The sequence below is a fragment of the Antechinus flavipes genome, chromosome 2 (genome assembly GCF_016432865.1).
Source record: "Antechinus flavipes isolate AdamAnt ecotype Samford, QLD, Australia chromosome 2, AdamAnt_v2, whole genome shotgun sequence".
NCBI lineage: Eukaryota > Metazoa > Chordata > Mammalia > Dasyuromorphia > Dasyuridae > Antechinus > Antechinus flavipes.
This window is the reverse complement of record NC_067399.1, coordinates 578,339,689-578,362,875: the sequence shown is the minus strand read 5'-3', so window position 1 is coordinate 578,362,875 and position 23,187 is coordinate 578,339,689. Positions and strand designations below refer to the sequence as shown.

At 39.4% G+C, this 23,187-nt stretch overlaps 1 protein-coding gene across 1 annotated transcript in view; it reads left to right on the top strand.

Annotated features, from left to right (window-relative positions):
• The first annotated feature begins 9,128 nt into the window (after positions 1 to 9,128).
• The window catches only part of ZSCAN2 (zinc finger and SCAN domain containing 2), a 29,852-nt gene continuing 15,793 nt past the window's right edge, over positions 9,129 to 23,187 (top strand). Inside the window, exons 1-2 of the mRNA XM_051981218.1 lie at positions 9,129 to 9,257; positions 10,586 to 11,074. Coding sequence (XP_051837178.1) covers positions 10,669 to 11,074 — 406 coding nt within the window. The 5' untranslated portion in view covers positions 9,129 to 9,257; positions 10,586 to 10,668. The remainder of the gene's footprint in view (positions 9,258 to 10,585; positions 11,075 to 23,187) is intronic.

Here is a 23,187-nt window from a genome sequence, read left to right as displayed (position 1 = left end):
CTTAATAATTTCTTGAAATCTTGAAATCTTTGTCAAGGCATTTTTTAAGGTAGTACAATATTCTTAAATTATGTCTTTTCAATTTATTTTCCAGATCAGTTGTTTTCCAGTGAGATATTTCACATTTTCTTCTTTTGACTTGGTTTTATGGTTTCTTGATGTCTCATGGAGTCATTAGCATTTCTTTTCCCAATTCAAATTTTTAAGGAATTATTTTCTTCAGTTAGCTTTTGTATCCTCTTTGGTCAATTTTACTTTTTTTTCCCAATAGAAATGATTGAAAGTCCCTTACTTCATTGAAGATCCATCACCTCCCTTGAAAGATGATGCTGAGTATCACTAAGTAAATTTTTGCTTGTAACCCTAAGTCCTTTGCCTTTTGGAATATAGTATTCCAGGCCTTCCAAACCTTTATTGTAAAAGCTGCCAGATCCTGGGTAATCCCGACTGTTGTTCTTTGATATCTGAATTGTTTTTGTCTGGCAGCTTGCAGTATTTTTACATTGAGATTGTAGTTCTGGAGTTTCACAACAATGTTCCTTGAGGTTTTCCTTGTGGGATCTTTTTCTGAAGGTGATCAGTGGAGTCTTTTTTTTTTTTAATTTTTAACACACATTGTTTTATGAATCATCTTGGGAGAGAAAAATCAGAGCAAAAGGGAAAAATCATGGAAGAGATAAAAAACAAAACAAAACAAAAAAGAAGTGAATATAGCATGTGTTGATTTTCCATCTCTTTAGTTCTTTTCCTAGATACAAATGGTATTTTCTATCCAAAGTCTGTTGGGATTGCTTTAGAACACTAAACTCCTGAGAAGAACTAAATCTTTCATAGTTGATCATCGCACATTCTTTCTGTTATTGTGTACAATATATTCCTGGTTTATCTTGTTTTGCTCAGCTACAATTCATGTAAATCTTCCAGGTCTTTCTAAAATCAGCTTGTTTGTGCATGCCCATCAATTAGAGAATGCCTGAATAAGTTATGGTATATGAATGTTGGGGAATATGATCAGCAGGATGATTTCAGAGAGGCCTGGAGAGACTTACATGAATTGATGCTAAGTGAAGTGAGTAAAACAAGGAGATCATTATACATGAGAATAGCAAGATTATGATGATCAGTTCTGATGGATGTGACTCTTTTCAGCAATGAAATGATTCAGGCCAGTTTTAATGGTCTTGTGATGAAGAAAGCCATCTGCACTCAGACAGAGTACTATGGGGATTGAGTGTGGATCACAACATAGTATTTTCACTCTTTTTGTTGTTTGCTTGCATTTTGTTTTCTTTCTCATTTTTTCCTTTTTTGATATGTTTTTTCTTGTGCAGCATGATAATTGTGGAAATATGTATAGAAAAATTGCACATATTTAACATATATTGGATTACTTGCCATCTAGAGGAGGGAGTGGGAGGAAGGGAGGGAGAAAAAAAATGGAACACAAGGTTTTGCAAGGATGAATGTTGAGAATAAATTGAAACCATTTCTAGCCATATGAAAAGATGCTCCGAGTCATTATTAATCAGAGAAATGCAAATTAAGACAACTCTGAGATACCACTACACACCTGTCAGATTGGCTAGAATGACAGGGAAAGATAATGGAGAATGTTGGAGGGGATGTGGGAAAACTGGGACACTGATGCATTGTTGGTGGAATTGTGAACACATCCAGTCATTCTGGAGAATAATTTGGAACTATGCTCAAAAAGTTATCACACTGTGCATATCCTTTGACCCAGCAGTGTTACTATGGGGCTTATATCCCAAAGAGATTTTAAAGAAGGGAAAGGGACCTGTATGTGCAAGAATGTTTGTGGCAGCCCTCTTTGTAGTGGCCAGAAACTGGAAACTGACTGGATGCCCATCAACTGGAGAATGGCTGAATAAATTGTGGTATATGAATATTATGGAATATTATTGTTCTGTAAGAAATGACCAGCAGGATGATTTCAGAAAGGCCTGGAGTGACTTACATGAACTGATACTGAGTGAAATGAGCAGGACCAGGAGATCATTATATACTTCAACAACAACACTATATGATGATCAATTCTGATGGATGTGGCCCTCTTCAACAATGAGATGAACCAAATCAGTTCTAATAGAGCAGTAATGAATTGAACCAGCTACACCCAGCAAAAGAACTCTGGGAGATGACTATGAACTACTACATCTATTTTTGTCCGCCTGCATTTTTTATTTCCTTCACAGGTTAATTGTATACTATTTCAAAGTCCAATTTTTTTTTGTACAGCAAAATAACTATTTGGACATGTATATATATTGTATTTGACTTAGACTTTAACATATTAAACATGTATTGGTCAACCTGCCATCTGGGGGAGGGGGTGGGGAGAAGGAGGGAAAAAGTTGGAACACAAGGTTTTGCAACTGTCAATGCTGAAAAATTACCCATGCATATATCTTGTAAATTAAAAGCTATATAATAAAAAATAAAAAGGCTGAATGTTGAAAATTATGCATATGTTTTGAAAATAAAGAGCTTTAATAAAAAAATAAAATCAGCTTGCTTATAATTTTTTATAGAACAATAATATTCCATTGCTTTCATATACCACAACTTGTTCAGCCATTCCCCAAATGATGGGCATCTCCTCATTTTCCAATTCTTTGCTACCACAAAAAGAGCTGCTACAAACATTTTTGCACATGTGGATACTTTCCCCCCCTTTATGATTTCCTTGGCATATAGACCTACTAGTGGTACTGCTCAATAAAAAGGTATGCAGTTTTATAGCCCTTTGGGCATAGTTCCAGATTGCTCTCCAGAATGGTTGGATCATTTCACTTCACCAGCAATGCATTGGTGTTCCAGTTTCCCCACATTCCCTCCAACATTTATCATTATCTTTTCCTGTCTTGATGGATTCTTTCAATGAGTATTTCCCCCTTCTGTTTATAGAATGTCAGGGCAGTTTTTCTTGATGATCTCTTGAAGAATACTATTCAGGCTCTCTTTTTTTGGTTATGGCCTTCAAATAAGCCAATAATTTTTAAACTGTCTCTTCTGGATCTGTTTTCCAGATTGATCTTTTTCCAATGAGGTATTTCACATTTTCTTCCATTTTTAATTCTTTTTAGTTCATTTGACTGATGCTTGCTGTTTCATAGAGTCATTAGCTTTCATTTGTCCCAGTCTAGTTTTTAATATGTGATTTTCTTCAGTTAGCTTTTGTATCTCCTTTTTCATTTGGTTAATTCTATTTTGAAAATGTTGCTTTCTTCCATGGATTTTTAAAAAATATTTAGCCAATTGTATTTTTTAAGGAGTTGTTTTCTTCAGTCAATTTTCCCCCTCCTTTCCCAAACTGTTTGAATCTCTCTTGCGTAACTCTCATTTCTTTTCTCATTTTTTCTTCTACCTTTCTTATTTGCCTTTTAAAGACTATTATGACAGAACATATGCATGGGTAATTTTTCAACATTGACCCTTGCAATCACTTCTTTTCCAACTTTTCCCTTCCTTCTCTCCACCTCCTCCCCTAGACAGCAGGCAGTCTCAAACATGTTAAACATGTCCAAGTATATCTTAAATACAATAGATGTGTACATAGTTATGTTTTTGTGTTGCACAAGAAAAATCAGATTTAGAAAGGTAAAAATAACCTGGAAGAAAAACAAAAATGCAAGCAGTCCACAGCATTTCCCAGTGTTCTTTCTCTGGGTGTAGCTGGTTCTGTTCATCACTGATCAATTGGAACTGAATTGGATCTTCTCATTGCCAAAGATATCCACTTTCATCAGAATTGATCCTCATATAGTATTATTGTTGAAGTGTATAATGATCTCCTGGTTCTACTCATTTCACTTAGCATCAGTTCACGTAAGTCTCTCCAAGCTTCTCTGTATTCATCCTGCTGGTCATTTCTTACAGAATAATAATATTCCATAACATTCATATACCACAATTTACCCAGCCATTCTCCAATTGATGGGCATCCATTCAATTTCCAGTTTCTAGCCAGTTTTCTACGAAAAGGGCTGCCATAAACATTTTGGCACATATAGGTCCCTTTCCCTTCTTTAATATCTCTTTGGGGTTTAAGCCCAATAGTAGCACTGCTGGATTAAAGGGTATACACAGTTTGATAACTTTTTGAGCCTAGTTCCAAATTGCTCTCCAGAAATGTTGGATCCGTTCACAGTTCCACCAACAATGCATCAGTGTCCCAGTTTTCCCTCATTCCCTCCAACATTCATCATTATCTTTTTCTGTCAAATTAGCCAATCTGACAGGTATGTAATGGTATTTATGAGAACTTCCAAGAAGCCTCTTTGGATTTGAAACTAATTTACACATTGCTCATTGAGATTTTCTTTTGGCCTTATTTGAGTTAATGTTTTGGTCTTCTCTGTTCCCATTATAGCTTTCTATGATCAAGATTCTTTTCTGTTTCTTGCTCATTTTTTTCCCTTTTACTTTTGGTATTTCCTCTTTTTTTTTTTAACTTTTATGGTTGAGTTCTGCTCCTGGGGAAAAGGGGACACAGTCCCAAGCTTCCTGTGCAGCTCTGAGCCTTGGTTTTGAGTACAGGGGCTCCTTGTGTTTGCAGGGGGTAGCTTTGCCTGCTCTTTTCAGGAAACAGTCTGCTTTCCCCAGAGATTGCCTTCCCGACCTACGACTGGAGACTTCCTCACTGATGATCTCTTCTACAAGCCAGGACCATGGGTCTCAGTTGCTGATTTGTTATGATTAAGAACCTTTCAATGGCTTTCCCATAGTCTGAGCTAGGCTGAACACCTTTTTCACCCTGATGAAACTGACCTTTCTTGAAATTTTTCCAATCTATCTTTTAACTTGCAGAACCTGGTTTTATCCCTCAGACTGTTCAGAGACTTGGTTTCATGTGGTTTTTGAGGGAAACTTGGAAAGCTAGAACAGCTTCCTAGTTTTACTCTACTATCTTAGCTCTATCCCTAGAAGCCCCAATTCTACTTTTTAAGTTCTTCTCTTCAATGGATTTCTATGCCTCTTTTATTATTTGGTTTATTCTGTTTTTTTTAAGTAGTTATTTTCTTCAATTGTGTATGTGGACTTTTTTCATTATTTTCTTGCATCACTTTCATTTATATTCTCAAATTTTCCTCTCTCTTATTTGATTTTTAAAATTCTTTTTGAGCTCTTTTGGGAATTTTTTTTGGGTGGGAGAATTCACATTTTATTTTGAGCTTTGAATGTAGCAAATTGTTGCCTTTCTCTGAGTTTATATTTTGATCATCCCTGTCTTCATAATAACCTTCTGCAGTTAAGTTCCGTTTTTGTTGCTTGCTTTTATATTAATTTGGACTTTCCTCCTTGGAATAAGAAAGAAAGCTCCAGGTTTTAATGCTGCTGTTTTCAGAGCTAGCTTGGAAGATGGGAGGGGTCTGTAGATTTTTGGTTCTTCCAAGATGGTATGATACAAGGAGAAATATGGTCACTGGTCTCTTAGCCTGTGCTCTGGTCTGAGAATGACCACAAGCACTCTTTTCTGCCCTGGAAATTAACCAGAGTCCCTGATTCTTCTAGAGCTCTTCCTCATCCTAACACTGTGATTCAAATCCTGTATGGGCAATGCAACAGAGTCCTGTTCTCAGAAAAAGACAAAGGATCCCCTGTCATTTTCTTCTAACCAATTGTATGACATCACACCCTCGCATACCATCTGTGGGCTAAGAGATCCTGAAGGAAGCCCCTGTCCCAGATTCATTCTACTAAATCCTGCTGCTAGCTTACTAGGGAGTGATCTGAACTGGACTTGACTCCATTCTCACCTCAATGAGACAGACCTTTCTTGGTGACATCCTGAGTTGTCTTGGGCAGGAAAATTGTTTTGCTCTATTCCTGCTTTCTGGTTTCTGGTTTCCTGATTCTGCTGCCAAATTATGTAAAATTTGTTTTGAGGAACTATTTTAAAATTCTCTAGAGGACAATTTGGGAAAACTCATGTGAGTCCTGCCTTTCCTCCACTATCTTGGTTCTGCTCAGTTCACTATGCCTTTCTTAGTGAAATTATGTTTTAACTTTTGCTTACCATGTCATATTTCCTCCTCTTCCTTTGGAGGATGAAGATGTGGGAAAGTGGAGTGGAGGATGGGATATTCAGAAATCAGGACCCAAAGGAAGTCAGGCAAGGAGCTACTTCCCTAGGATCTACCTGAAGCAATTCAAGCTCCACTTTTTTTTTTTTTGGTGGGGGGAGGGTTAAGAGAATAGAAAGGGTTTAATATTACTAGTGAAATTTGCTACAAAACCAGTGGTAGAATCATGGTAGCATTTGAGTAAAGATCAATGGAAGCAGAAATAAAATTAATATTGTTGCCGAGTATACTATAGTTATCTGGGCAGAAGGAGAAAATAGAACTGTGCAGTTCTGGAAATACATAATAATATTCACATTGGGAGTAGAGAGGAGGATGACATGGTGACCTAGGAATAGCCTGTGCAAAGACATGGAGGTAAGAGATTGAATGGACTCCATAGAAAACAGTGGGTTCAATTTGATTAATATGGAGAATACATGAGGACAAGAATATTAAAAAAATCAGTCTGAAAGATGTTAGAGGCAGTTTATGAAGGACTTTAAGTGACAAATAGAAGAGTCAGTATTTTATCCTAGAAAAAAGGGAGCTAATCAAAGTTCTAAAATGGCTGAATGTCAGACTTGAGTTTAGCCATATCATTTTGTCAACTGTTTGGAGAATGAATTAGAGAGAAGAAAGGTTGGAGGGAAGGATACCAATTGGGTGGTTATTGAGGTAGTCTGGATGAGAAGTGATGAAAACTAGCTTACCCTGGGCTGAGACTATAATTGTAGACAGAAAGGGATGTGGAATCAAGAGTAAACAAGACCTTGCTGAGTGAAATGAGCAGAACCAGGAGATCATTATATACCTCAACAATGATACTGTTTGAGGATGTATTCTGATGGAAGTGGATTTCTTTGATAAAGAGACCTAACTCAGTTTCAATTGATCAATGATGGACAGAAGCAGCTACACCCAAAGAAAGAACACTGAAAAATGAATGTAAACTATTTGCATTTTTGTTTTTCTTCCCAGGTTATTTTTACCTTCTGAATCCAATTCTCCCTGTGCAACAAGAGAACTGTTTGGTTCTGCATACATATATTGTATCTAGGATATACTGCAACATATTTAACATATATAGGACTGCTTGCCATCTAGGGGAGGGGGTGGAGGGAGGGAGGGGAAAAATCAGAACAGAAGTGAGCACAAGGGATAATATTGTAAAAAATTATCCTGGCATGGATTCTGTCAATAAAAAGTTATTATAAAAAAATAAATTTAAAAAAAAGAACTTCAAAAAAAAAAAAGAGTAAACAAGTCCTGGCAATTCTGATTGAGCAGCAGTGTGAGGGAGATTGAAAAGTCAAGGATAACTTCAAGGTTACAACCCAAAGTGATGGATATTTCATGAACATAAGGAGAGGTGAGGTTTCCAGCTTTTTACCATGTATCATCAATCGTTACATTCACATATCTATTGCATCCCTAATTGGACTATAAGTTTCTTGAAGGCAAGGACTCTCACTTTTGTATTTGTATTCCCAACATCTAGAACAGTGCCTTGACACATAGCAAAAAAGACCATTATTCTTTAGATGAAGAAACAGACCCAGAGTGGCTAAATCATTTAGGCAGGGTCCTGCTGGTAGCACAATCACAAAGAACATTTATCTAGTGCTTTAAGGCTTACAAAGTATTCTACATACATGATCTCATTTTAGCTTCATAATCTTTTTTAAGGCAGGTACCACAAGCATCATTGTCTTTATTTTAAACATGATAAAAGTAAGGTTTGGGTAGGTTATAAGGTCCTAACTTTTCTTTTGGCTGCTAGGGTAAGTGTTGAAATCAGCAAAGTTTTAGTTCTAAATCTGCCTCAGACACTTATTAGCTGTGTGACTCAGAACGATAATTTAATTTCTCTTAATTTTATTTTCCTCCTCTGTAAAATGAGGACAATAATAGCACCTATTTAGAAGAGTTGTAGTGAGTGAAGTGTTAGCGATGGTGGTGGTCATACAACTAATGTCAAACACAACTAGAATCCAACTCTGATCCTGACTCCAAGTCCAGAATGATGTCCCAAAGTGATGAGATGGCACTTGTCTTTTTTTTTTTTTTTTAATCAGCCCATAACTATTTCTGGGTCTCCATACATAAAGGAATTTCAAGAATTAGCTAGCAGGTGGGGGAGATATTTTCCTGGGGAGAAAAGGGGCCTCTGAAATTACAAAATTAGACAGCTGGCCCTGCCAATGAGATAATCTGAGCCTGGGATTGGATCCCAGCTTCTTAAAGAATCCCTATCTCAATCACCAGTCATCTCCAGTTACCGAGCTTCCCAAGCAGCTGCTCCCTTGTTTTTATAAAAAGTGAGGGGACCCTAGGGAAGGAAAAAATTTGGTCTTTCTGTCCAGTGCGTGTCCAAGAGACTCTGAACCGAAAAAATTAAGGTATTTTTCATTCGCTTATTTCTCTGACACTGGTTTGATCTAACAACATTACCGGAGCTGCTTGACCCAGCATTCACAGATACTGGGGGATTGAAAGGCTGTTTAGAGATAACCAATGACTCCAATTCACGTGTCACACTTTAAGATCTATTACATTAGATCTGGAAGGATCTTTAGAGATCATCTAGCTAGATCCGCTCATTTTATGAAAGAGCCCTTTATGGAGGGTTAGAGAAGCAATATTAAGTTGCCCCTGATCACAGAAGTACAAGGGTAGGATCTGAACTCAGATCCTAAGCCTAGAACCAGCGCTCTTTCCACTACACTAAGCTGATAGGGAACCTGAAACATAATCAGGGAAAATATTTTGCCTCGGGAAATTAACTGCTCGGTAGTGGATTCTATAAACTCCTCATTACCGGCAGTCTCATTCAAAAAATGACGAGCTTCAGCCTCAGAGCCCCGACTACAACTCCCATAATACCTTACCACAACGCTAGTCAATTCCCTCCCTATCCCAGACCACCTGACAGTTGTTACTGCCAGTAGCTGGGGAGAGTTCCCAGGGCCGCCTTCGCGAAGACCAATTGCGGGAGGAGATGGGCGGGTTTTTCCTGTCCATTGTTCTCGGCGCCGGAGCGTCCAGCCCGAGCTGGCCCGGGAGCTCCGCTGAGCCCGGGGGCGCGCGCCACCTCCGTGTCCGCGTCCCGGGCGCCCTTCGCGGGGAAGCGCCCTTAGTCCCCCGGCCCGCCGGGCCCCTCGAGCCACGGTGAGTCCGGAGGCGCCGGGAGCGAAGGGAAGAGCGGATCCCTGCGGGGGAGGTGTGGGGATTGAAGGAATAACGGGCCCGGCAGCTCACCGGGGGCGGGGGTCCTGCGGAGCCGCTGCCCACCCCTAGCCGGACCGTTTCGCTTTGCGTGACTGCCCTCTGCGCCCCGTGCTGCTGATGTTCCCAAGTCTCTTCTCTGAGCCTTTCATTAATAAGGGACTCCCCATCCCTGCAGCCTCGCTTTATGTAACTGCTCCCCCGGATCCTGGTGTCATAGTGGTGCTCCCGCACCTGGAGCATCGCAGCTTCCTGGCCATTTCCTTAATAACCGGAATGAGAGTTTGTTCCTAGTTGGGCGTCACCTGCACAAACCCCCAGGGGTCTGCGAGGTCCACCGAAGTTTGGAGCTAAGGGGCTTGAAACGTCGGCCGGACCAATCTCCAGCCTTCCCTTCTTTTTACAGGTGGTGAAATTTGAGTTAACAGGTTGAGTGACTTATCCGCTCCATTAATGGCAGAGCCACACTGTAGACACACGCCTGGTCTCTGTTCTTTCTATTACTAGCTACCCTTAGCTTTCAGCAATTACCTCTGGTGCGGGAATCTGCTTGAGCTTTTCTCTGCTCTGATTTTCCTCTTTTGGCTCCTTGATAACGTTGCAGGGCTCTGTGGGCTTTGTAGAGGAGCCACGGGGCTTGGATGTTTTCTCTCCTTTTGTATTGTTCCGATTCCCTTGCAAGTAAATATTATCATCCGTGTATTTAAGAGGTAGAGGAATGAAGTCACAGAAGTTTGCCGGTGGTGAGCCGCAGTAACGGGTCCAAGGTCACAGGCTAAAGTGATAGGTGGAATAAGGACCGGGCAGTTCAGCCTTGCTGTCCTTAGACTGCCAGAGAATGTGTGGTCATGGCTCCTTTCCACAGGAACCATCCTTTAGCCTTGAGGGAAGAAATACGGTCCGTAGTTTGAAAAGTGGTGGTTGCGGTGCGGAGTTTTAAACTTGACTCCCCACAGGAAAATACATTTCAATTTAGGATCAGATCATTCTTCTCTTACTGCTGAGAGGGTACTGTTGGTTTGGTGATTATTTTGTGGCCTGTGTGAGTTGTTAGTATCTATACCTAAGGATTCCCTTGAATCAACTTGATATCTTGCATATTTATCTATATGTGCGTATTGTCTTGAGGGGTTATTTTCACATTTTCTTTGTATCCCTAGTGTTTAGCATCGTGCCAGGTATGTAGAGTTGCATAGGTGCTTACTGATTGTGGAAATGATTTATTGTATAGCACTGCTGTTAACAGACTCATTCTGTCAAATCTCTCTTAGAAGTGACTCACCAGAGAAGATCAAGGTTTGAGCCTTCAAGTGCAAGCAACAGTTAGAGGGACATCTTCCTCCAGAGTTGGACAATGGCTGGAGAAGTCCCAGGAATGACTGCCACCTTGGATTCTTTGGCTCAGGCAACAGAAGAGGAGGAGGAGGAGGAGGAGGAAGAGGCCTCTACAATGATACTAGAAGATGAGGATTCCTCCTGGAAGCCTGGCTTCGCCCTGCAGGGGGACAGCTGTGACACTGAATCCTTCCATCAGATTAAAAGTAAAGTTGAGTATCAGGAGACTGCTGAGCCCAGGGAATCTCTCAGCAGACTGAGGGAACTCTGTCAGCGCTGGTTAAGGCCAGAACTTCGTACAAAGGAGCAGATGCTAGCACTGCTGCCTTCGGAGATTCAGGCTTGGTTGAGGGAGCATCGGCCAGAGAGCAGCAAGGAGGCGGTGGCTCTGGTGGAGGACTTGACCAAAACTCTTCGGGAGAGTGGTGAGAATCAGAAGTTTATTGGGAGAGGGAAAGAGGTTTCCTTAAAATTGGAAGCCAAGTAACTAGAATGGAAAGCAATAATTAAAATGATTTCATTGGCATCAACAGGGTGGATTGATGGCTGAACATTGAGTAGTAAATTCTGAGAGAGCTCACATACTCACTAGAAAATTCAAATTCCTTTTCCTGCTTGTATCCTGCTTGAATGACAAATGAACTAGGAGAGGCAGTGGGACATAGTAAAATGAGCACTGTATTTGGAATCAGTGGGCTGCCATTTACCGGAGAAGTAGGGGAGGGGAGGGCGAAGGATGGAAAGAGATGGATGATATTTGTGTAAGTGACAATCTCTTTTTAGTCTCAGTTTCCTTCTCAAAAATGAAGAGATTTGATTAGATAGTCCCCAAGACCCTCCCAACTCTTAAGCCTCTAATCGTCAATATTGTAATTTGATAATCAAGTTTTCTGAAGTATATATTCAGCCCCCTAGTTATTCCTAACCTGCTTTGATAGGGCTTTAAAATGGGTACCAATGAGATTTTGTGACCCCAATAACAGGTAACACATACTTTTAAAACTGATGAAATTTACATTTTAGAAAGGATTTGTTTCCCTAAGAATGTAATCCATTAGCTAATCCAAGATGGCACATGTTTCTGTACCCACCTTCCCCTTGGCCCCAGGCAGGAAGGAAACCCATATGGCTGGGGCTGCCTTGAAAGAGCTGATGATCAGTACAGCTGTTGGGGAATCTTCAGGGTAGTGTTGTTGGTAACTAGGCTGTAAAGATTTAGTAAGCATTTATTAATTAAAGACTTGTGTGCTGAGCACCATGCTAGGTGCTGGGAGAGATAGTAAATGAGATGGAGTTTGCCATTTAGCAAAGGAATGATTCCATTTAGAGGCAGCTAGGTATCGCAGTGGATAGAGCTTGGCCCTGGAAACAGAAGAACCTGCCTATGTTCAAATCTGGCTTTAGACAATACCTTGCTGTGTGACCTTAGCCTAGTCACTTCACCTAGTTTGCCTTAAGTTTCTTCATCTGTCAAATGGCCATATTAAAGGCAGCTATATAGAGCACTGGGCCTGGAGTCAGGAAGATCTGAGTTCACCTCAAACACCACTGTGTGACCCTGAACAAGTCACTTAACCCAGTTTGTCTCAGTTTCCTCACTTATAAAATAAGTCAGAGAAGGAAATGGCAAATCACTACTCTAGTATGGTTGCCAAGAAAACCCCAGTTGGGATCATGGAGAATCAGACACAGCTGAAAAAAAGTGACTGAACAATGATAGCATCTACCTCCCAGGGTTGTTGTGAGGATCAAATGAGATCCCATTGGCAAAAAATACTTGTACGGTATCTGACACATAGGCATTATATCAGTCCAATTCAGATGCATGTAAGGCACGACGTCATACGTAAATACAAAGAGAGGTGCAAAACAAAGTGCTTCATGAAGTCAAAGCAGGGAGGAAGACTGGTAGTGAGCTGAGGGGACCAGAGGAGCCTCTTCTTTTATGCTAAGAAGCTTTGTGTCAGGGGCAGTTGAATGACGAAGTGGGTAGAGCACCAGCTCTGTAGTCCAGAGGACCTGAGTTCAAATCCGGCCTCAAACACTTAACACTTCCTAGCTGTATGACCCTGGTAAGTCACTTAAACCCCTCCCCCTCCAAAAGAAGAAGCTTTGTGTCCATTGCTATAGGAGATACAGATGGAGTCAGATCAGAAGGTATGGGTCCTGCCCTTCATGAATTTTGAGTTAGAGAAAGAAAAATGCCAACAATGAAACGGAATAATTAAGGGCCTAGCTGTGTGATAATGGTGGGACTATAGTTCAAAGAACAGAGTTTTTTAATGTAAGCTCTAGTTTTTGGTGAATGTTTCAGGGAGGAGGTGCTGCTTGAATTAGGCCTTGAGAGATGGTTGGTATTTGGACAGCTAAAGGGGAGGAGTATGCAGAATAGTGTGAGCCAAGACTAGAAAGCAGGAGCAGTCATAAGTCACTTTTACCTTCTCCTTGACTGCTTGATCCAGTTTTTATTTGCATTCGTATACCCAGTAGATTGAACAAAATGGCTTTACCCATAGTGGGCAGTGAATAAATGCTTGTGGGTTGCATCAGAGCAGATTGGTGAGGACAGAGAAGTTACTGGTCTGATTGGAGTATGACATGTATGTTATCTGTAAAATGAGAGAACTAGGATGAGATGCCGAATAAGGTCTTTTCTAGCTTAGGAAACCTGTGATTAAAAAAACAAAAAGTAGGAAATATGGATAGGGAAAAGTAGGACGAAATTCTTATGTTGTCTTGCAAAACCACAAAGAAGAGTTTGACAGGGAGCCATTACTAGAGGTTTGTTTTTGTTTTTTAACCAAGGAAAATTACTTTGGAAACTGCATACAGGAAGGATTTCATTTGTGGAGGAGAGTATAAGGTGTGAAGGGGTAGGGACTAGGGGGATGGAAGAAGTAGGGAAAGAGAAAAATGTATGAAGCTGAAACATATTAAAGAAAATAATAACATGATGTGACAAATTAAAGGCATGGGGGAGAGAGTCAAGGGTGATCTTCCAGGTTTTTAGTATGGGAGATGGCAATAATGGTGGTAGATCCAATACATGTCAGAGAATTAGTTTGATTATAAAGATGAGTTCAATTATAAATAAGTTGAATTTGAATTCACAGCAAGAGAGGTTCTCTAAGTAGCTGGAAAATCTCAAAATGAAGTCAAGATGAGAAGATAGAGGTTAATCTCTAAGGCTGCGTGGGAACCTGAGAAAATCCATGTATTTGAGTCCATATGACCTTTTTTATACATGAGAAACAGCTGTTTATACACCTGAAAAACAAGAACACTCAGTTTATACACGTGTAGGAGAAAGTAGAGAAGCAGCCATTCTTTGGACTCAGTATGCTCCTTGAGATCCTGACCTCTAGGAAAGAAAAAGAAAGAGGGTCAGGGATTCCTCTTCATTTTCCCTTTCTGTTTGTTTCTGCCTGACTTCCACATTTATCCAGCTGGGTCTGGGAGGGCTGTGGAGACCATTTATTCTTCTTCCTTGATGGGGAGGAGCAGTGGTGGTAACATGTTTTACTGAACCCTGAGACCTTCTATTCCCTGGGTTTAATGAAACATTAGGATGAAAAGGCAAAAGGCTGGAGCAAGGAGGGGAATGGATTGAGATCTTTCACATGAAAACTGAGCGATCCAGGCCCAGGGGATTTTTTGGGTGTGCCCCCTCAACATCTTTGGCATCATTCGTTAAGCAGGAATATTTCACTTCCTTTTCAAGGTTTTTCAAAATTTGTAACTGCAGCTGAGCTTATTTCCCAAGGGTTTCTCGCTACTTTTATTTTTTCTGTAAAGGTCAAAAGGGGGAAAAAAGACATTTAAAAAAATAAGAGAGTGCTTATTCTCCCTGGTGTAATATCTGCCAGCATTTAGGAACAGGGCCTTCTTTTTTCATCTTTTTCCCAATGATCTGCCAGATTTGCCTCCTCCTTTAATCTCATTTGTAGTTCCCTTTCAGACTTCCCTCCCTCCTCCAGCTCCTAGTGGCTAAAAAAATGGGAGTACCAGACTGATCCCAGAGGGAAGCAGTTCAAGGAGAAAGACGTGGGTGTGGATTTGTGAAAGCTGAAGGGGGTGGGGATGGGGAGGACAGCCACCCTTTTTGCAGGTCCTAAGTTCTGCCTTTAGAACTGGGTGCTGGGTGTATTTCTTGCTCGGGAATCAGAAGACTTCAAATCTTGCCCCAGACTCAAAAGCCTGTGTGACCATGAGCAAATCATGTAACTTCCCAGGACTACAATTTCCTCATCTATAAAATGAGATGATTAGGCTAACTGGTCTCTTGGATCTTTTCTGACTAGATGATCTATCTCCAGACAGGGTTCATATCATAAGTTTCCCATGCAACTAACAGTTTTCTATTTATTCCTTGATTTCCCTGACCTTTTTATCAGGAAAAATTAAAAACCACTTTAATTCATGAGAAAGCAGTCCCCCAAAATTGAGCTATGTCTGGTATTAGAGAGAATAAATGCAACTTGAGTCATTTTGACTCTTTCTTCTTTCTATCTTTGGCAGCTAGATGGCACAGTGGACAGAGCAGTGGATCTGGAGTGAGGAAATTGAGTTCAAATCTGGTCTCAGATACCGTGTGATCCTAAGCAAGCCGTTTGACTTGTTCAAGTTTTTTAAACTTTAAAATGGAATAATAATAGCACCTACTTCCCAGAATTGTTGTGAGGATGAGTTATCACTCTTTGCTTCAGTTTCCTCAACTGTAAAATGGGAATAATAATAGCACAACAATCTTGAAGATCATTGTGGGGATCAAATGGGATATTTATAAAGCACTTAGCACAGTCCCTGGTATATAGTGAGCACTTAATAAATGCTTACCTCCCTTTTTTTTCTTCAGAATCCCCTGCTTCCAGTCTAATCAGTTCCCAAGTCCTGTTTTCGTTCTTTCCTTTCTTTCTCAGTATTGCTTCTATTCCTTTTATACCATTTCAACTTATACCAGTTGTTCAGGTCCTCATTTCTTATTTTCTGGACTATTTCAATAGTCTTCTATCTGGCCAATCAACAATGCCTACTAAATCAAGGCATTATGCTAGGACTTGGGATAACAAATATAAAGAATGAAACAGTCAAAATGCAGAGATTACATCTTATTGAAAGAGACAACATATGTCTCTATACAGAATAAATGATATCTAGCATTTATATAACATGTGTCTATACAGAATAAATGATACCTAGCATTTACATAACATGTGTCTATACAAAATAAATAATATCTAGCATTTATATAGGATAATTAAGGCTTTCAAACCTGCTCTATAGGTTGTCTTTTTTTTTTATCTGAACAGCAAGAAGTTGGTGTTATTATCTTCCCCATCATATTGATGAAGAAACTGAGGCAGACAGAAGTGAAGTGACTTTCCCAGGAGAATCACTGTGAGGAGAATGGATTGGAAGGGGGAAAGAATTGAAGCAAGGAGACCAGTTAGGAGACTATAGCAATAGCTAAGTCAGAGGTCTTGAGTGCTTGAAATGTGGTGATCAAAACAGTAGAATGACTTAAATTCAAGAATTGATGTGGTTGTGGAAGTGGCAAGAATTGGTAACTTGTTGGATGTGTGGGGTGGGAAGAAAAATTTCTGCCTTTGACGAAAATGAGGAAGTTTAGAAGATGGAACTCCATCCATACTACTATATACTTAAATCTTCCCCAGGTGTAGCTTTGTTACTTCTATATTGAAAACCTTCATGGTTCTCCCTGTCCCCGCTTTGATTTCATACATTGTCATAGCAAAATTGAACTGTTTGCTGGTCCCCTAACATGCTCTGTATCTGTGTCGTTGCTTGGTGTTTCTTTCCCTAAGCTCTTTCTGTTGAAATCTTGTCATTCTTGAAGGCCCACCTCAGATGCCTCCTCCATGAAGCCTTCCCCATTTCTATCCCTCCCAGCATAGCCATCCCACCCGCAGCAGCTGGACTTTGGTGGCAAAAGCCTTGGCTGGGGAACCAAAGAACCACATTTCAGCTATCAGCTCTTGGTCAAGAGACTGGACTTGTCTGTCTCCTTGTCCATAAAAATAAGATTGGACTAGTGCTCCTGTATACTTGAGCTTGGCTTATTCCAAGTTCCCCTGCACTTTGTACCTCTCTCTTTTTTGCTTTAACAAGCTTTATCTCCCTTACTGGACTTAGAAGTCCTTGAGGACAGTGATTATTTTATCTATTTGTACTCAGTAGGCATTAATAACTATCCATTGATCAGATTAATGAAGTAATGAATGAGCTTTTCTGTCTAGTTTCCAGAAGAAAGCAAGCCGATAGTCACTTACTTATTTAGCCAGGCTGAGAAGGATTATTGACCTTTTTGCTCTGATACAGGCAAACTGGCTACTTAAAAGCCTATTTTTTTCCCCACCAGCAGGATGGCAGGGGCAGACCCAGAAAAATAGCTGGAATAAGCACAATCTAGGTGACTTTTGAATTGAGGAAAGTAGTAGGGAAAATGTGTAACTTAGCCGTGGGGAAATAATAAATTTGGGCTAACTCCCAGCTCAGCTAATTCAGTCTGAAGTTTGTACTTAGATATTTGTATTTTTGTTTAATTTATGTGCCATACTGGATTGTTATGTTTGGTACCTTTAATGGATCCATAATTTTACTCCCTCCACAAACACAAGTCACAATACTTCCCTGCCTCATCATCCAGCTTTAGTTTCATGCTTAGCAAGCAAAATGAATCATTCAGTACTTCTGTTGCTTTACTTATATAGAGAAAGCACAACTGAGAATGGAAGCATGTGTTATTCCTTCATCTCATAGTTAACCAATACTTGTCTGTTAGTCCTATAGGTTTTTAACTTATGTGCTTAATTTAAGCACAATTAAGTACAAATATACTGTTTATTTAGGAAATAGTTCTCCTTGTAGTGGAACTGACTTTGTACGTTTTAGGGATATTAACTTACAAGCAAATATTACAATCCCAATAACTGGATATTTACCTATATGTATTGTGAAATTCAGTCTTTGCAAGGAATTGTGTAGTTATACTGATGGTATGTTGAATTACAGTGTTCAAAGTAAACAAAAGGATACCACGTAGAGGAAAAACTGGGAAAAGGTTGTGCAAAGCTAGGGGCACATGGCCTTAATTGAAGAAATCTTGCTCTGTTTCTTTTCTCAGTTGGTGACTGTGAAAGCCACAAAAAGACAAGGAACCTTGCTTGAGTAGTCTTCTGTCTGAATTGAGGCTGCCTTTTGGGTATAAACACCATTTCATCACAAGAGGTTGCTTATGCTTCTAAAATAATTTAGGATTCAGGATTCTTTAATGTTATGTTTAGCTGTTGTAATGAAGTTATTTTTATTTTTAAATGGATAAAAATAGGAAGTTAGTCTCTTAGTTAACCATGCCCTTCACTGAGGCCTGGTTGTTTGCACTATGTGGCCAAAAGCAAGACCACTGAACATCTTGAGGCTTACTTTAATTACCTATGAAGTGCCTCTGGGCAGTGGGAGAGCAGATCAGTAGTTATTTGTGTCTCAAACTTGCAAACTTCAAAATAAAGTGGCAATAGTGCACTCTTATAGCTTCAACCTGAAACTGGTTCCCCTTCTTGAAAACACTGTTTTTATCATGTTAGATTTCTATTGTTATTGTTGTTTTTGAGTAGTTTTTCAATTATGTCTGACTCTTCATGACCCCATTTGGAGTTTTCTTGGCAAAGACACCAGAGTGATTTCCATTTCTTTCTCCAGTTCATTTTACAGATGAAACAAGGTAAACAGAGTTAAGTGACTTGCCTAGGGTCACATGGCTAATAAATATCTGAAGCCAGATTTTAACTCAGAAAAATGAGTCCTCTTGTTTACAGGCCCAGAACTTTATTCACTACCACCTAGCTGGTACTACCCTTACCACCATGTCAGAGTAAAAGGGGACAAAGCAACCTTGTTTTCATCATGCAAGTTACCATATAAAGTAATTTAATTAACGAGAACAACAATTAATAGCTTTATCAGATAAAGATTAGTAATTCTTTTATATTTTTGTTCACAACTATGACTTTCTTGGTGTAGGGAAGTGTCAGTGAGGAAACTCCATCTAGCAATGCAGATGTCCAAGTATTGTATAATTGATAGCTTGAGAATGCTTGGGATATTGAAGTTAAGTGGCTTAATTTGATTCACACAGAGATGTCAGACTTGAACCTGGGGCTTCATGACTGAGAAGAGGGAAGGAATGTCTCCATCCACTCTGTCACACAGCTTTAGTAAACAAAACATTTTGGTCACTTCAAGGGGTGAGGAGCCATTTAAAGGTAGCAGCATTCAAATCTTTTTCTCTGTAATAGAGCTGTTTAGAGATTCAAATGTTCCTTCCCACATATGCATTGTCCCAGAGCTAATACATATGCTTTCTCCTGGCTTGGAGATGAACCTAGGTTCCTAAAATCCCTGCTTGCTGAACACAAGTTCTGGCAAGTTCTACCATGCTGATTTTTGCTGTCCAATCCACCTAAATCTAAAGAAACTTCAGTAGATTGACTACTTAGTAATGAATTACATAGTAATAATCCAAGGAACAATGAAAAATGGCCCGCAGTCTTCTGTATCTCCCTTTTGCTTCCATGGTGATAGTAATGGAGTAGCAGAGAAGGGAACAGAGAATACTGGGAAATATTTAAATGACCAATTTATTGACATACCATTGGAAGAACTGAACTGTGTCAATATTGCCTTTCTTTTGATTAAGCAATAAGACGAAGTTACAACTAAATGGAAGGATGGCTCAGAGGTTCTTCATGAAGAGGAAAAGGAATTATCTGAGTTATCCTGTAGCCAAAGGCAATAATAAATGTCATTTTAATGGAATACTGGGTCATCTCATTTTGAAGTGTTCATAATGAGTGTCAGCTAAAGGAAAATTATAAAGACATTTGCAACTAGTACACCAGTCTAATAGAGACCTCTCTAATAGAGAGGATTAAGAAGACAAATTTCATAAAGAATTTTACAGGGTCCTCCAAACTCAGTCATTTATACTTTGATACGTAGTGACTTCAGTACAGGGATGATCATAAGAGAGAATGACAAAAGTATGTCAGAATATCTGGTTCAGGTTTAACAAATGAAGTTAAGAGTTTTTAGACTTCTCAGAAGTCTTTATGTTGTGAATATTTTCCTCAACAAGAATCAGGCAACATTGGACATGATGAGCACCAAAACAACGCTTTTCTGGAGCATGTCCAGAAAAGAGGACCAGTGTGATTAGAAAACTGGAGAACATATCCTGGAAGAATCAGCTGAAGAAATTGAGAATGTTTGGCCTGGAGAAGATAAGTTTTAAAAAGGGAAATGATAGCTGTTTTCAGGTTGTAGAAAGAAGTGTGTGGAAGAGGATTGTTCTGTTTAGCATGGGAAGTAAGAATTGGGAGTTGTGATTGACAGTTACAGAAGGATAGATTTGGCATTGACATAAGGAAAAACTTAAGAGGATTAAAAAAAATCATTAGAAGATACAGCTGATAATTAGAATGGAATATGCTGACTTGGAAGGAGATGAGTTTCCTTCTTGCTGAAGATTCTCAAAGGCTGGATAACCACCTGTTGAGGACATTGTTGGAGGTCCTCTTGGGCACAGATTGGACTAGGTGGACCTTTCAGCTTTGATATAAACATATCATAAAACTCCCACATCTGGCTTCTACTCAGACCTGCTTCTCTCCTCTGATACTGCCAAGGTCTCAGTGCAGGTTCTCATCACCTCATCACTGAACTGTTTCAGTAGCCTGTTGATCTCCCTGTCTCATCTCTTGCCACTCCAGTCCATTCTCCACAAAGCTTTCGATGTTACCTTCCTAAAGTACAAATCTGACCACATCTCCTATTCAATAAACTTCAAGGGCTCCTTATAACCTCCAGAACAAATATAAAATCTTCTTTTGGTTTCTTAACCTGGCACTTTCCTGTCTTTATAGTTTTTTATACTTGTCTTCCTTCTATTGATACTACGCTCCTTCCCATGGCTTGCATGAACTATACCATTGCCTGACAATGGAAAATCTCTAGAATGCTCATTCTTCTACTGCTTGGTTCCCATGGCTTCAAGTCTCAGCTAAAATCCCTCCTTTTGTAAGAACCCTTTCCTGATCTTCCTCAAGGTTAATGCCATCTTTCTGATATCCTCTCTGTCTCTCTCTCTCTCTCTCTCTCTCTCTCTCTCTCTCTCTCTCTCTCTCTCTCCTCTCTCTCTCTCTCTCTCTCTCTCTCTCTCTCTCTTCTCTCTCTCTCTCTTTCCCCCTCTCTCTCTCTTTCCCCCTCTCTCTCTCTCTTTCCCCCTCTCTCTCCCTCCCATCCTCCCCCCCCCCCACACACACCTATTCACCCACCCTTGTTTATACATAGTTGTTTGCATGTTGTTTCCCCCTTTAAGATTGTGAGCCAGCTCCTTGAAGTATTGTGTGGGTGGAGTAGGAATAAAGTGAAGAATTTCCAGCTGTGTGAAGTGGAGTAGAGATGAAGTGAAGAACTTCAAGGACGTTTAACTTCCTCTTCTGTATTTTTAGTTTCTCTAGGTCTCTGTGACCTGCATAAGTATGTTGAATAGTAGCCAATATGTACTTAGATTTTAGACATATGTATTTAACCTCGAATGATGACATTTATTGCTGTTCAAGTTATCAACGTTTGGACAATTAGTTGCCTGATATATGGTTCCTCCCAGAACTAGGGAATCTGCTGTTTTTGGCACGAATAACATCCAATTAAGGGGGGAAGGGGCACCTATCTCTTAATGTTCTCCAACTCATGATGTAATTCTTTGTAACTAAAACTATTAAAACTCTTTATCTTATTCCTTTCTTTAGTCCTTCTACTGTGAGCTCTCTCTCTTTCCCTCCTCATGGTGGAACTGCTCATTCTCATAAGAATTTATTAAATAACTTTTCTGCTTTTTACTTTGAGAGGTCTCTGAGTAGTCATTTTTGGATAGGATTTTCTATCCCTCACAGTATGGACTATCTTTGCCTTTTTCTGTATCCCTAAACCTTAGAACCAGGTACATAATAGGTACTTAAGAAATGTTTCTTGACTTGACTTCTTCAATGCCTCTCCCAGATATCTGTACTGAACTTCATGGCCTTTCCACTGCATGTCCTAGTCTGAACAATAATCCCTTTAGTTTTGATTCTTAAGTTTGGTTTCTTTTGAGCAATTATGGAAAAAGAGAGATGGATGAGATGGTTTTTAAAGTATCATCCAACTCTAAATCAGAGATCCTCTCATCTCATGGAAGACACTTGAATGCTTAAAACAAATGGCATAATATTATTTGTAAACAGAAACACATGGATAACCTCAATAATCCAGCCTAGCCACTTACTATTACTCCAAGCAAGTCATTAAACTTGTATCTGCCTTAGTGTTTTCAACTGTAAAATGGAGATAATTGCACCTACCTCCCAGGGTTGTTTTAGGGTCTCAAATGAAATATCTGTAAGGCATTTAGCATGGTGCCTGGCACATAGTTAATGCTTAATAAATACTTGTTTCCTTCCTTCCTTAGGAATCCCTTTTCTATTTGGACCTTGTGCAGGACATTCTGCATGACAGAAATGAACATCTTTAGTGAACTTAGTTCTCCCTGTTTTATTAAAGTTTCATTTCATGTTGATAATCAGAGGGTCACTGTCTTTGTGAATGCACTTATTAAGGAATCTTGTATTAAGATCTTAATATGTGATTGAGAGACTTCTTATTGGAGATAGGGTCTTGAAGGCTACACTTTGCTATGCCAAATCAGAGGTTTTATTTTTGTAATTAGAGTGGGATTTCATTTTCTCTGAAACTTTCAGTTATCTGTGTGATTATATAGACATAATCTATTATAGAAAACTTAGATATCTAATCCCATCTCATATTTTATCAAGGATGTTCTTCAATTTGTGTGTAGATCATTTTTATAGCAATTTTATAAAGATGAAAGAGAAGACATATGGGCATGTAATTACTAAAGTCTTAACTATCATTTTTTATAGACATTAACATTTGATTTTTCCAATTCCTTTTATGTTTCTTATGCCTTGAGAAAATAATCTGTAATATTTTCAAGTTTGTCTTACCTCTGGCTTGGATATCCTTAGTGTGAATTTGATGTGGCCCAGCTGCTCTTTTGAATTTCTTCTTTCTTTGAAGAGAATTACTGAAATGCTGATAAATCTGTTTCATTTTCTACCATCCTGCCCTTTTCATCAGTGCTCTTGGGATACAATCTGTAGGGTCTCATATTAAGGGTCTACAGTTTATGTTATGTTAAGAGGTAATACTCTTTATAAACTTCTGCATTCTCCTGCTCCTCCTACAGTGTTTTACAAATGAATTTGTATTATTGACTGGTACTAACCTTGGCTGCTATCTCTATTTGGCAAGGAAATCAAGGGTATGCTAGCTAAGGCAACTGTGGCTTCCTCATTGTAGTGATAGCTTTATAGAGGTTAAACTTTTGCAAGAAATCGTGAAAGTCAAGGTTAATCTAAGCCTTTTCCCATCTCTCCTTTTTGGGGAGCTCATTTAAATA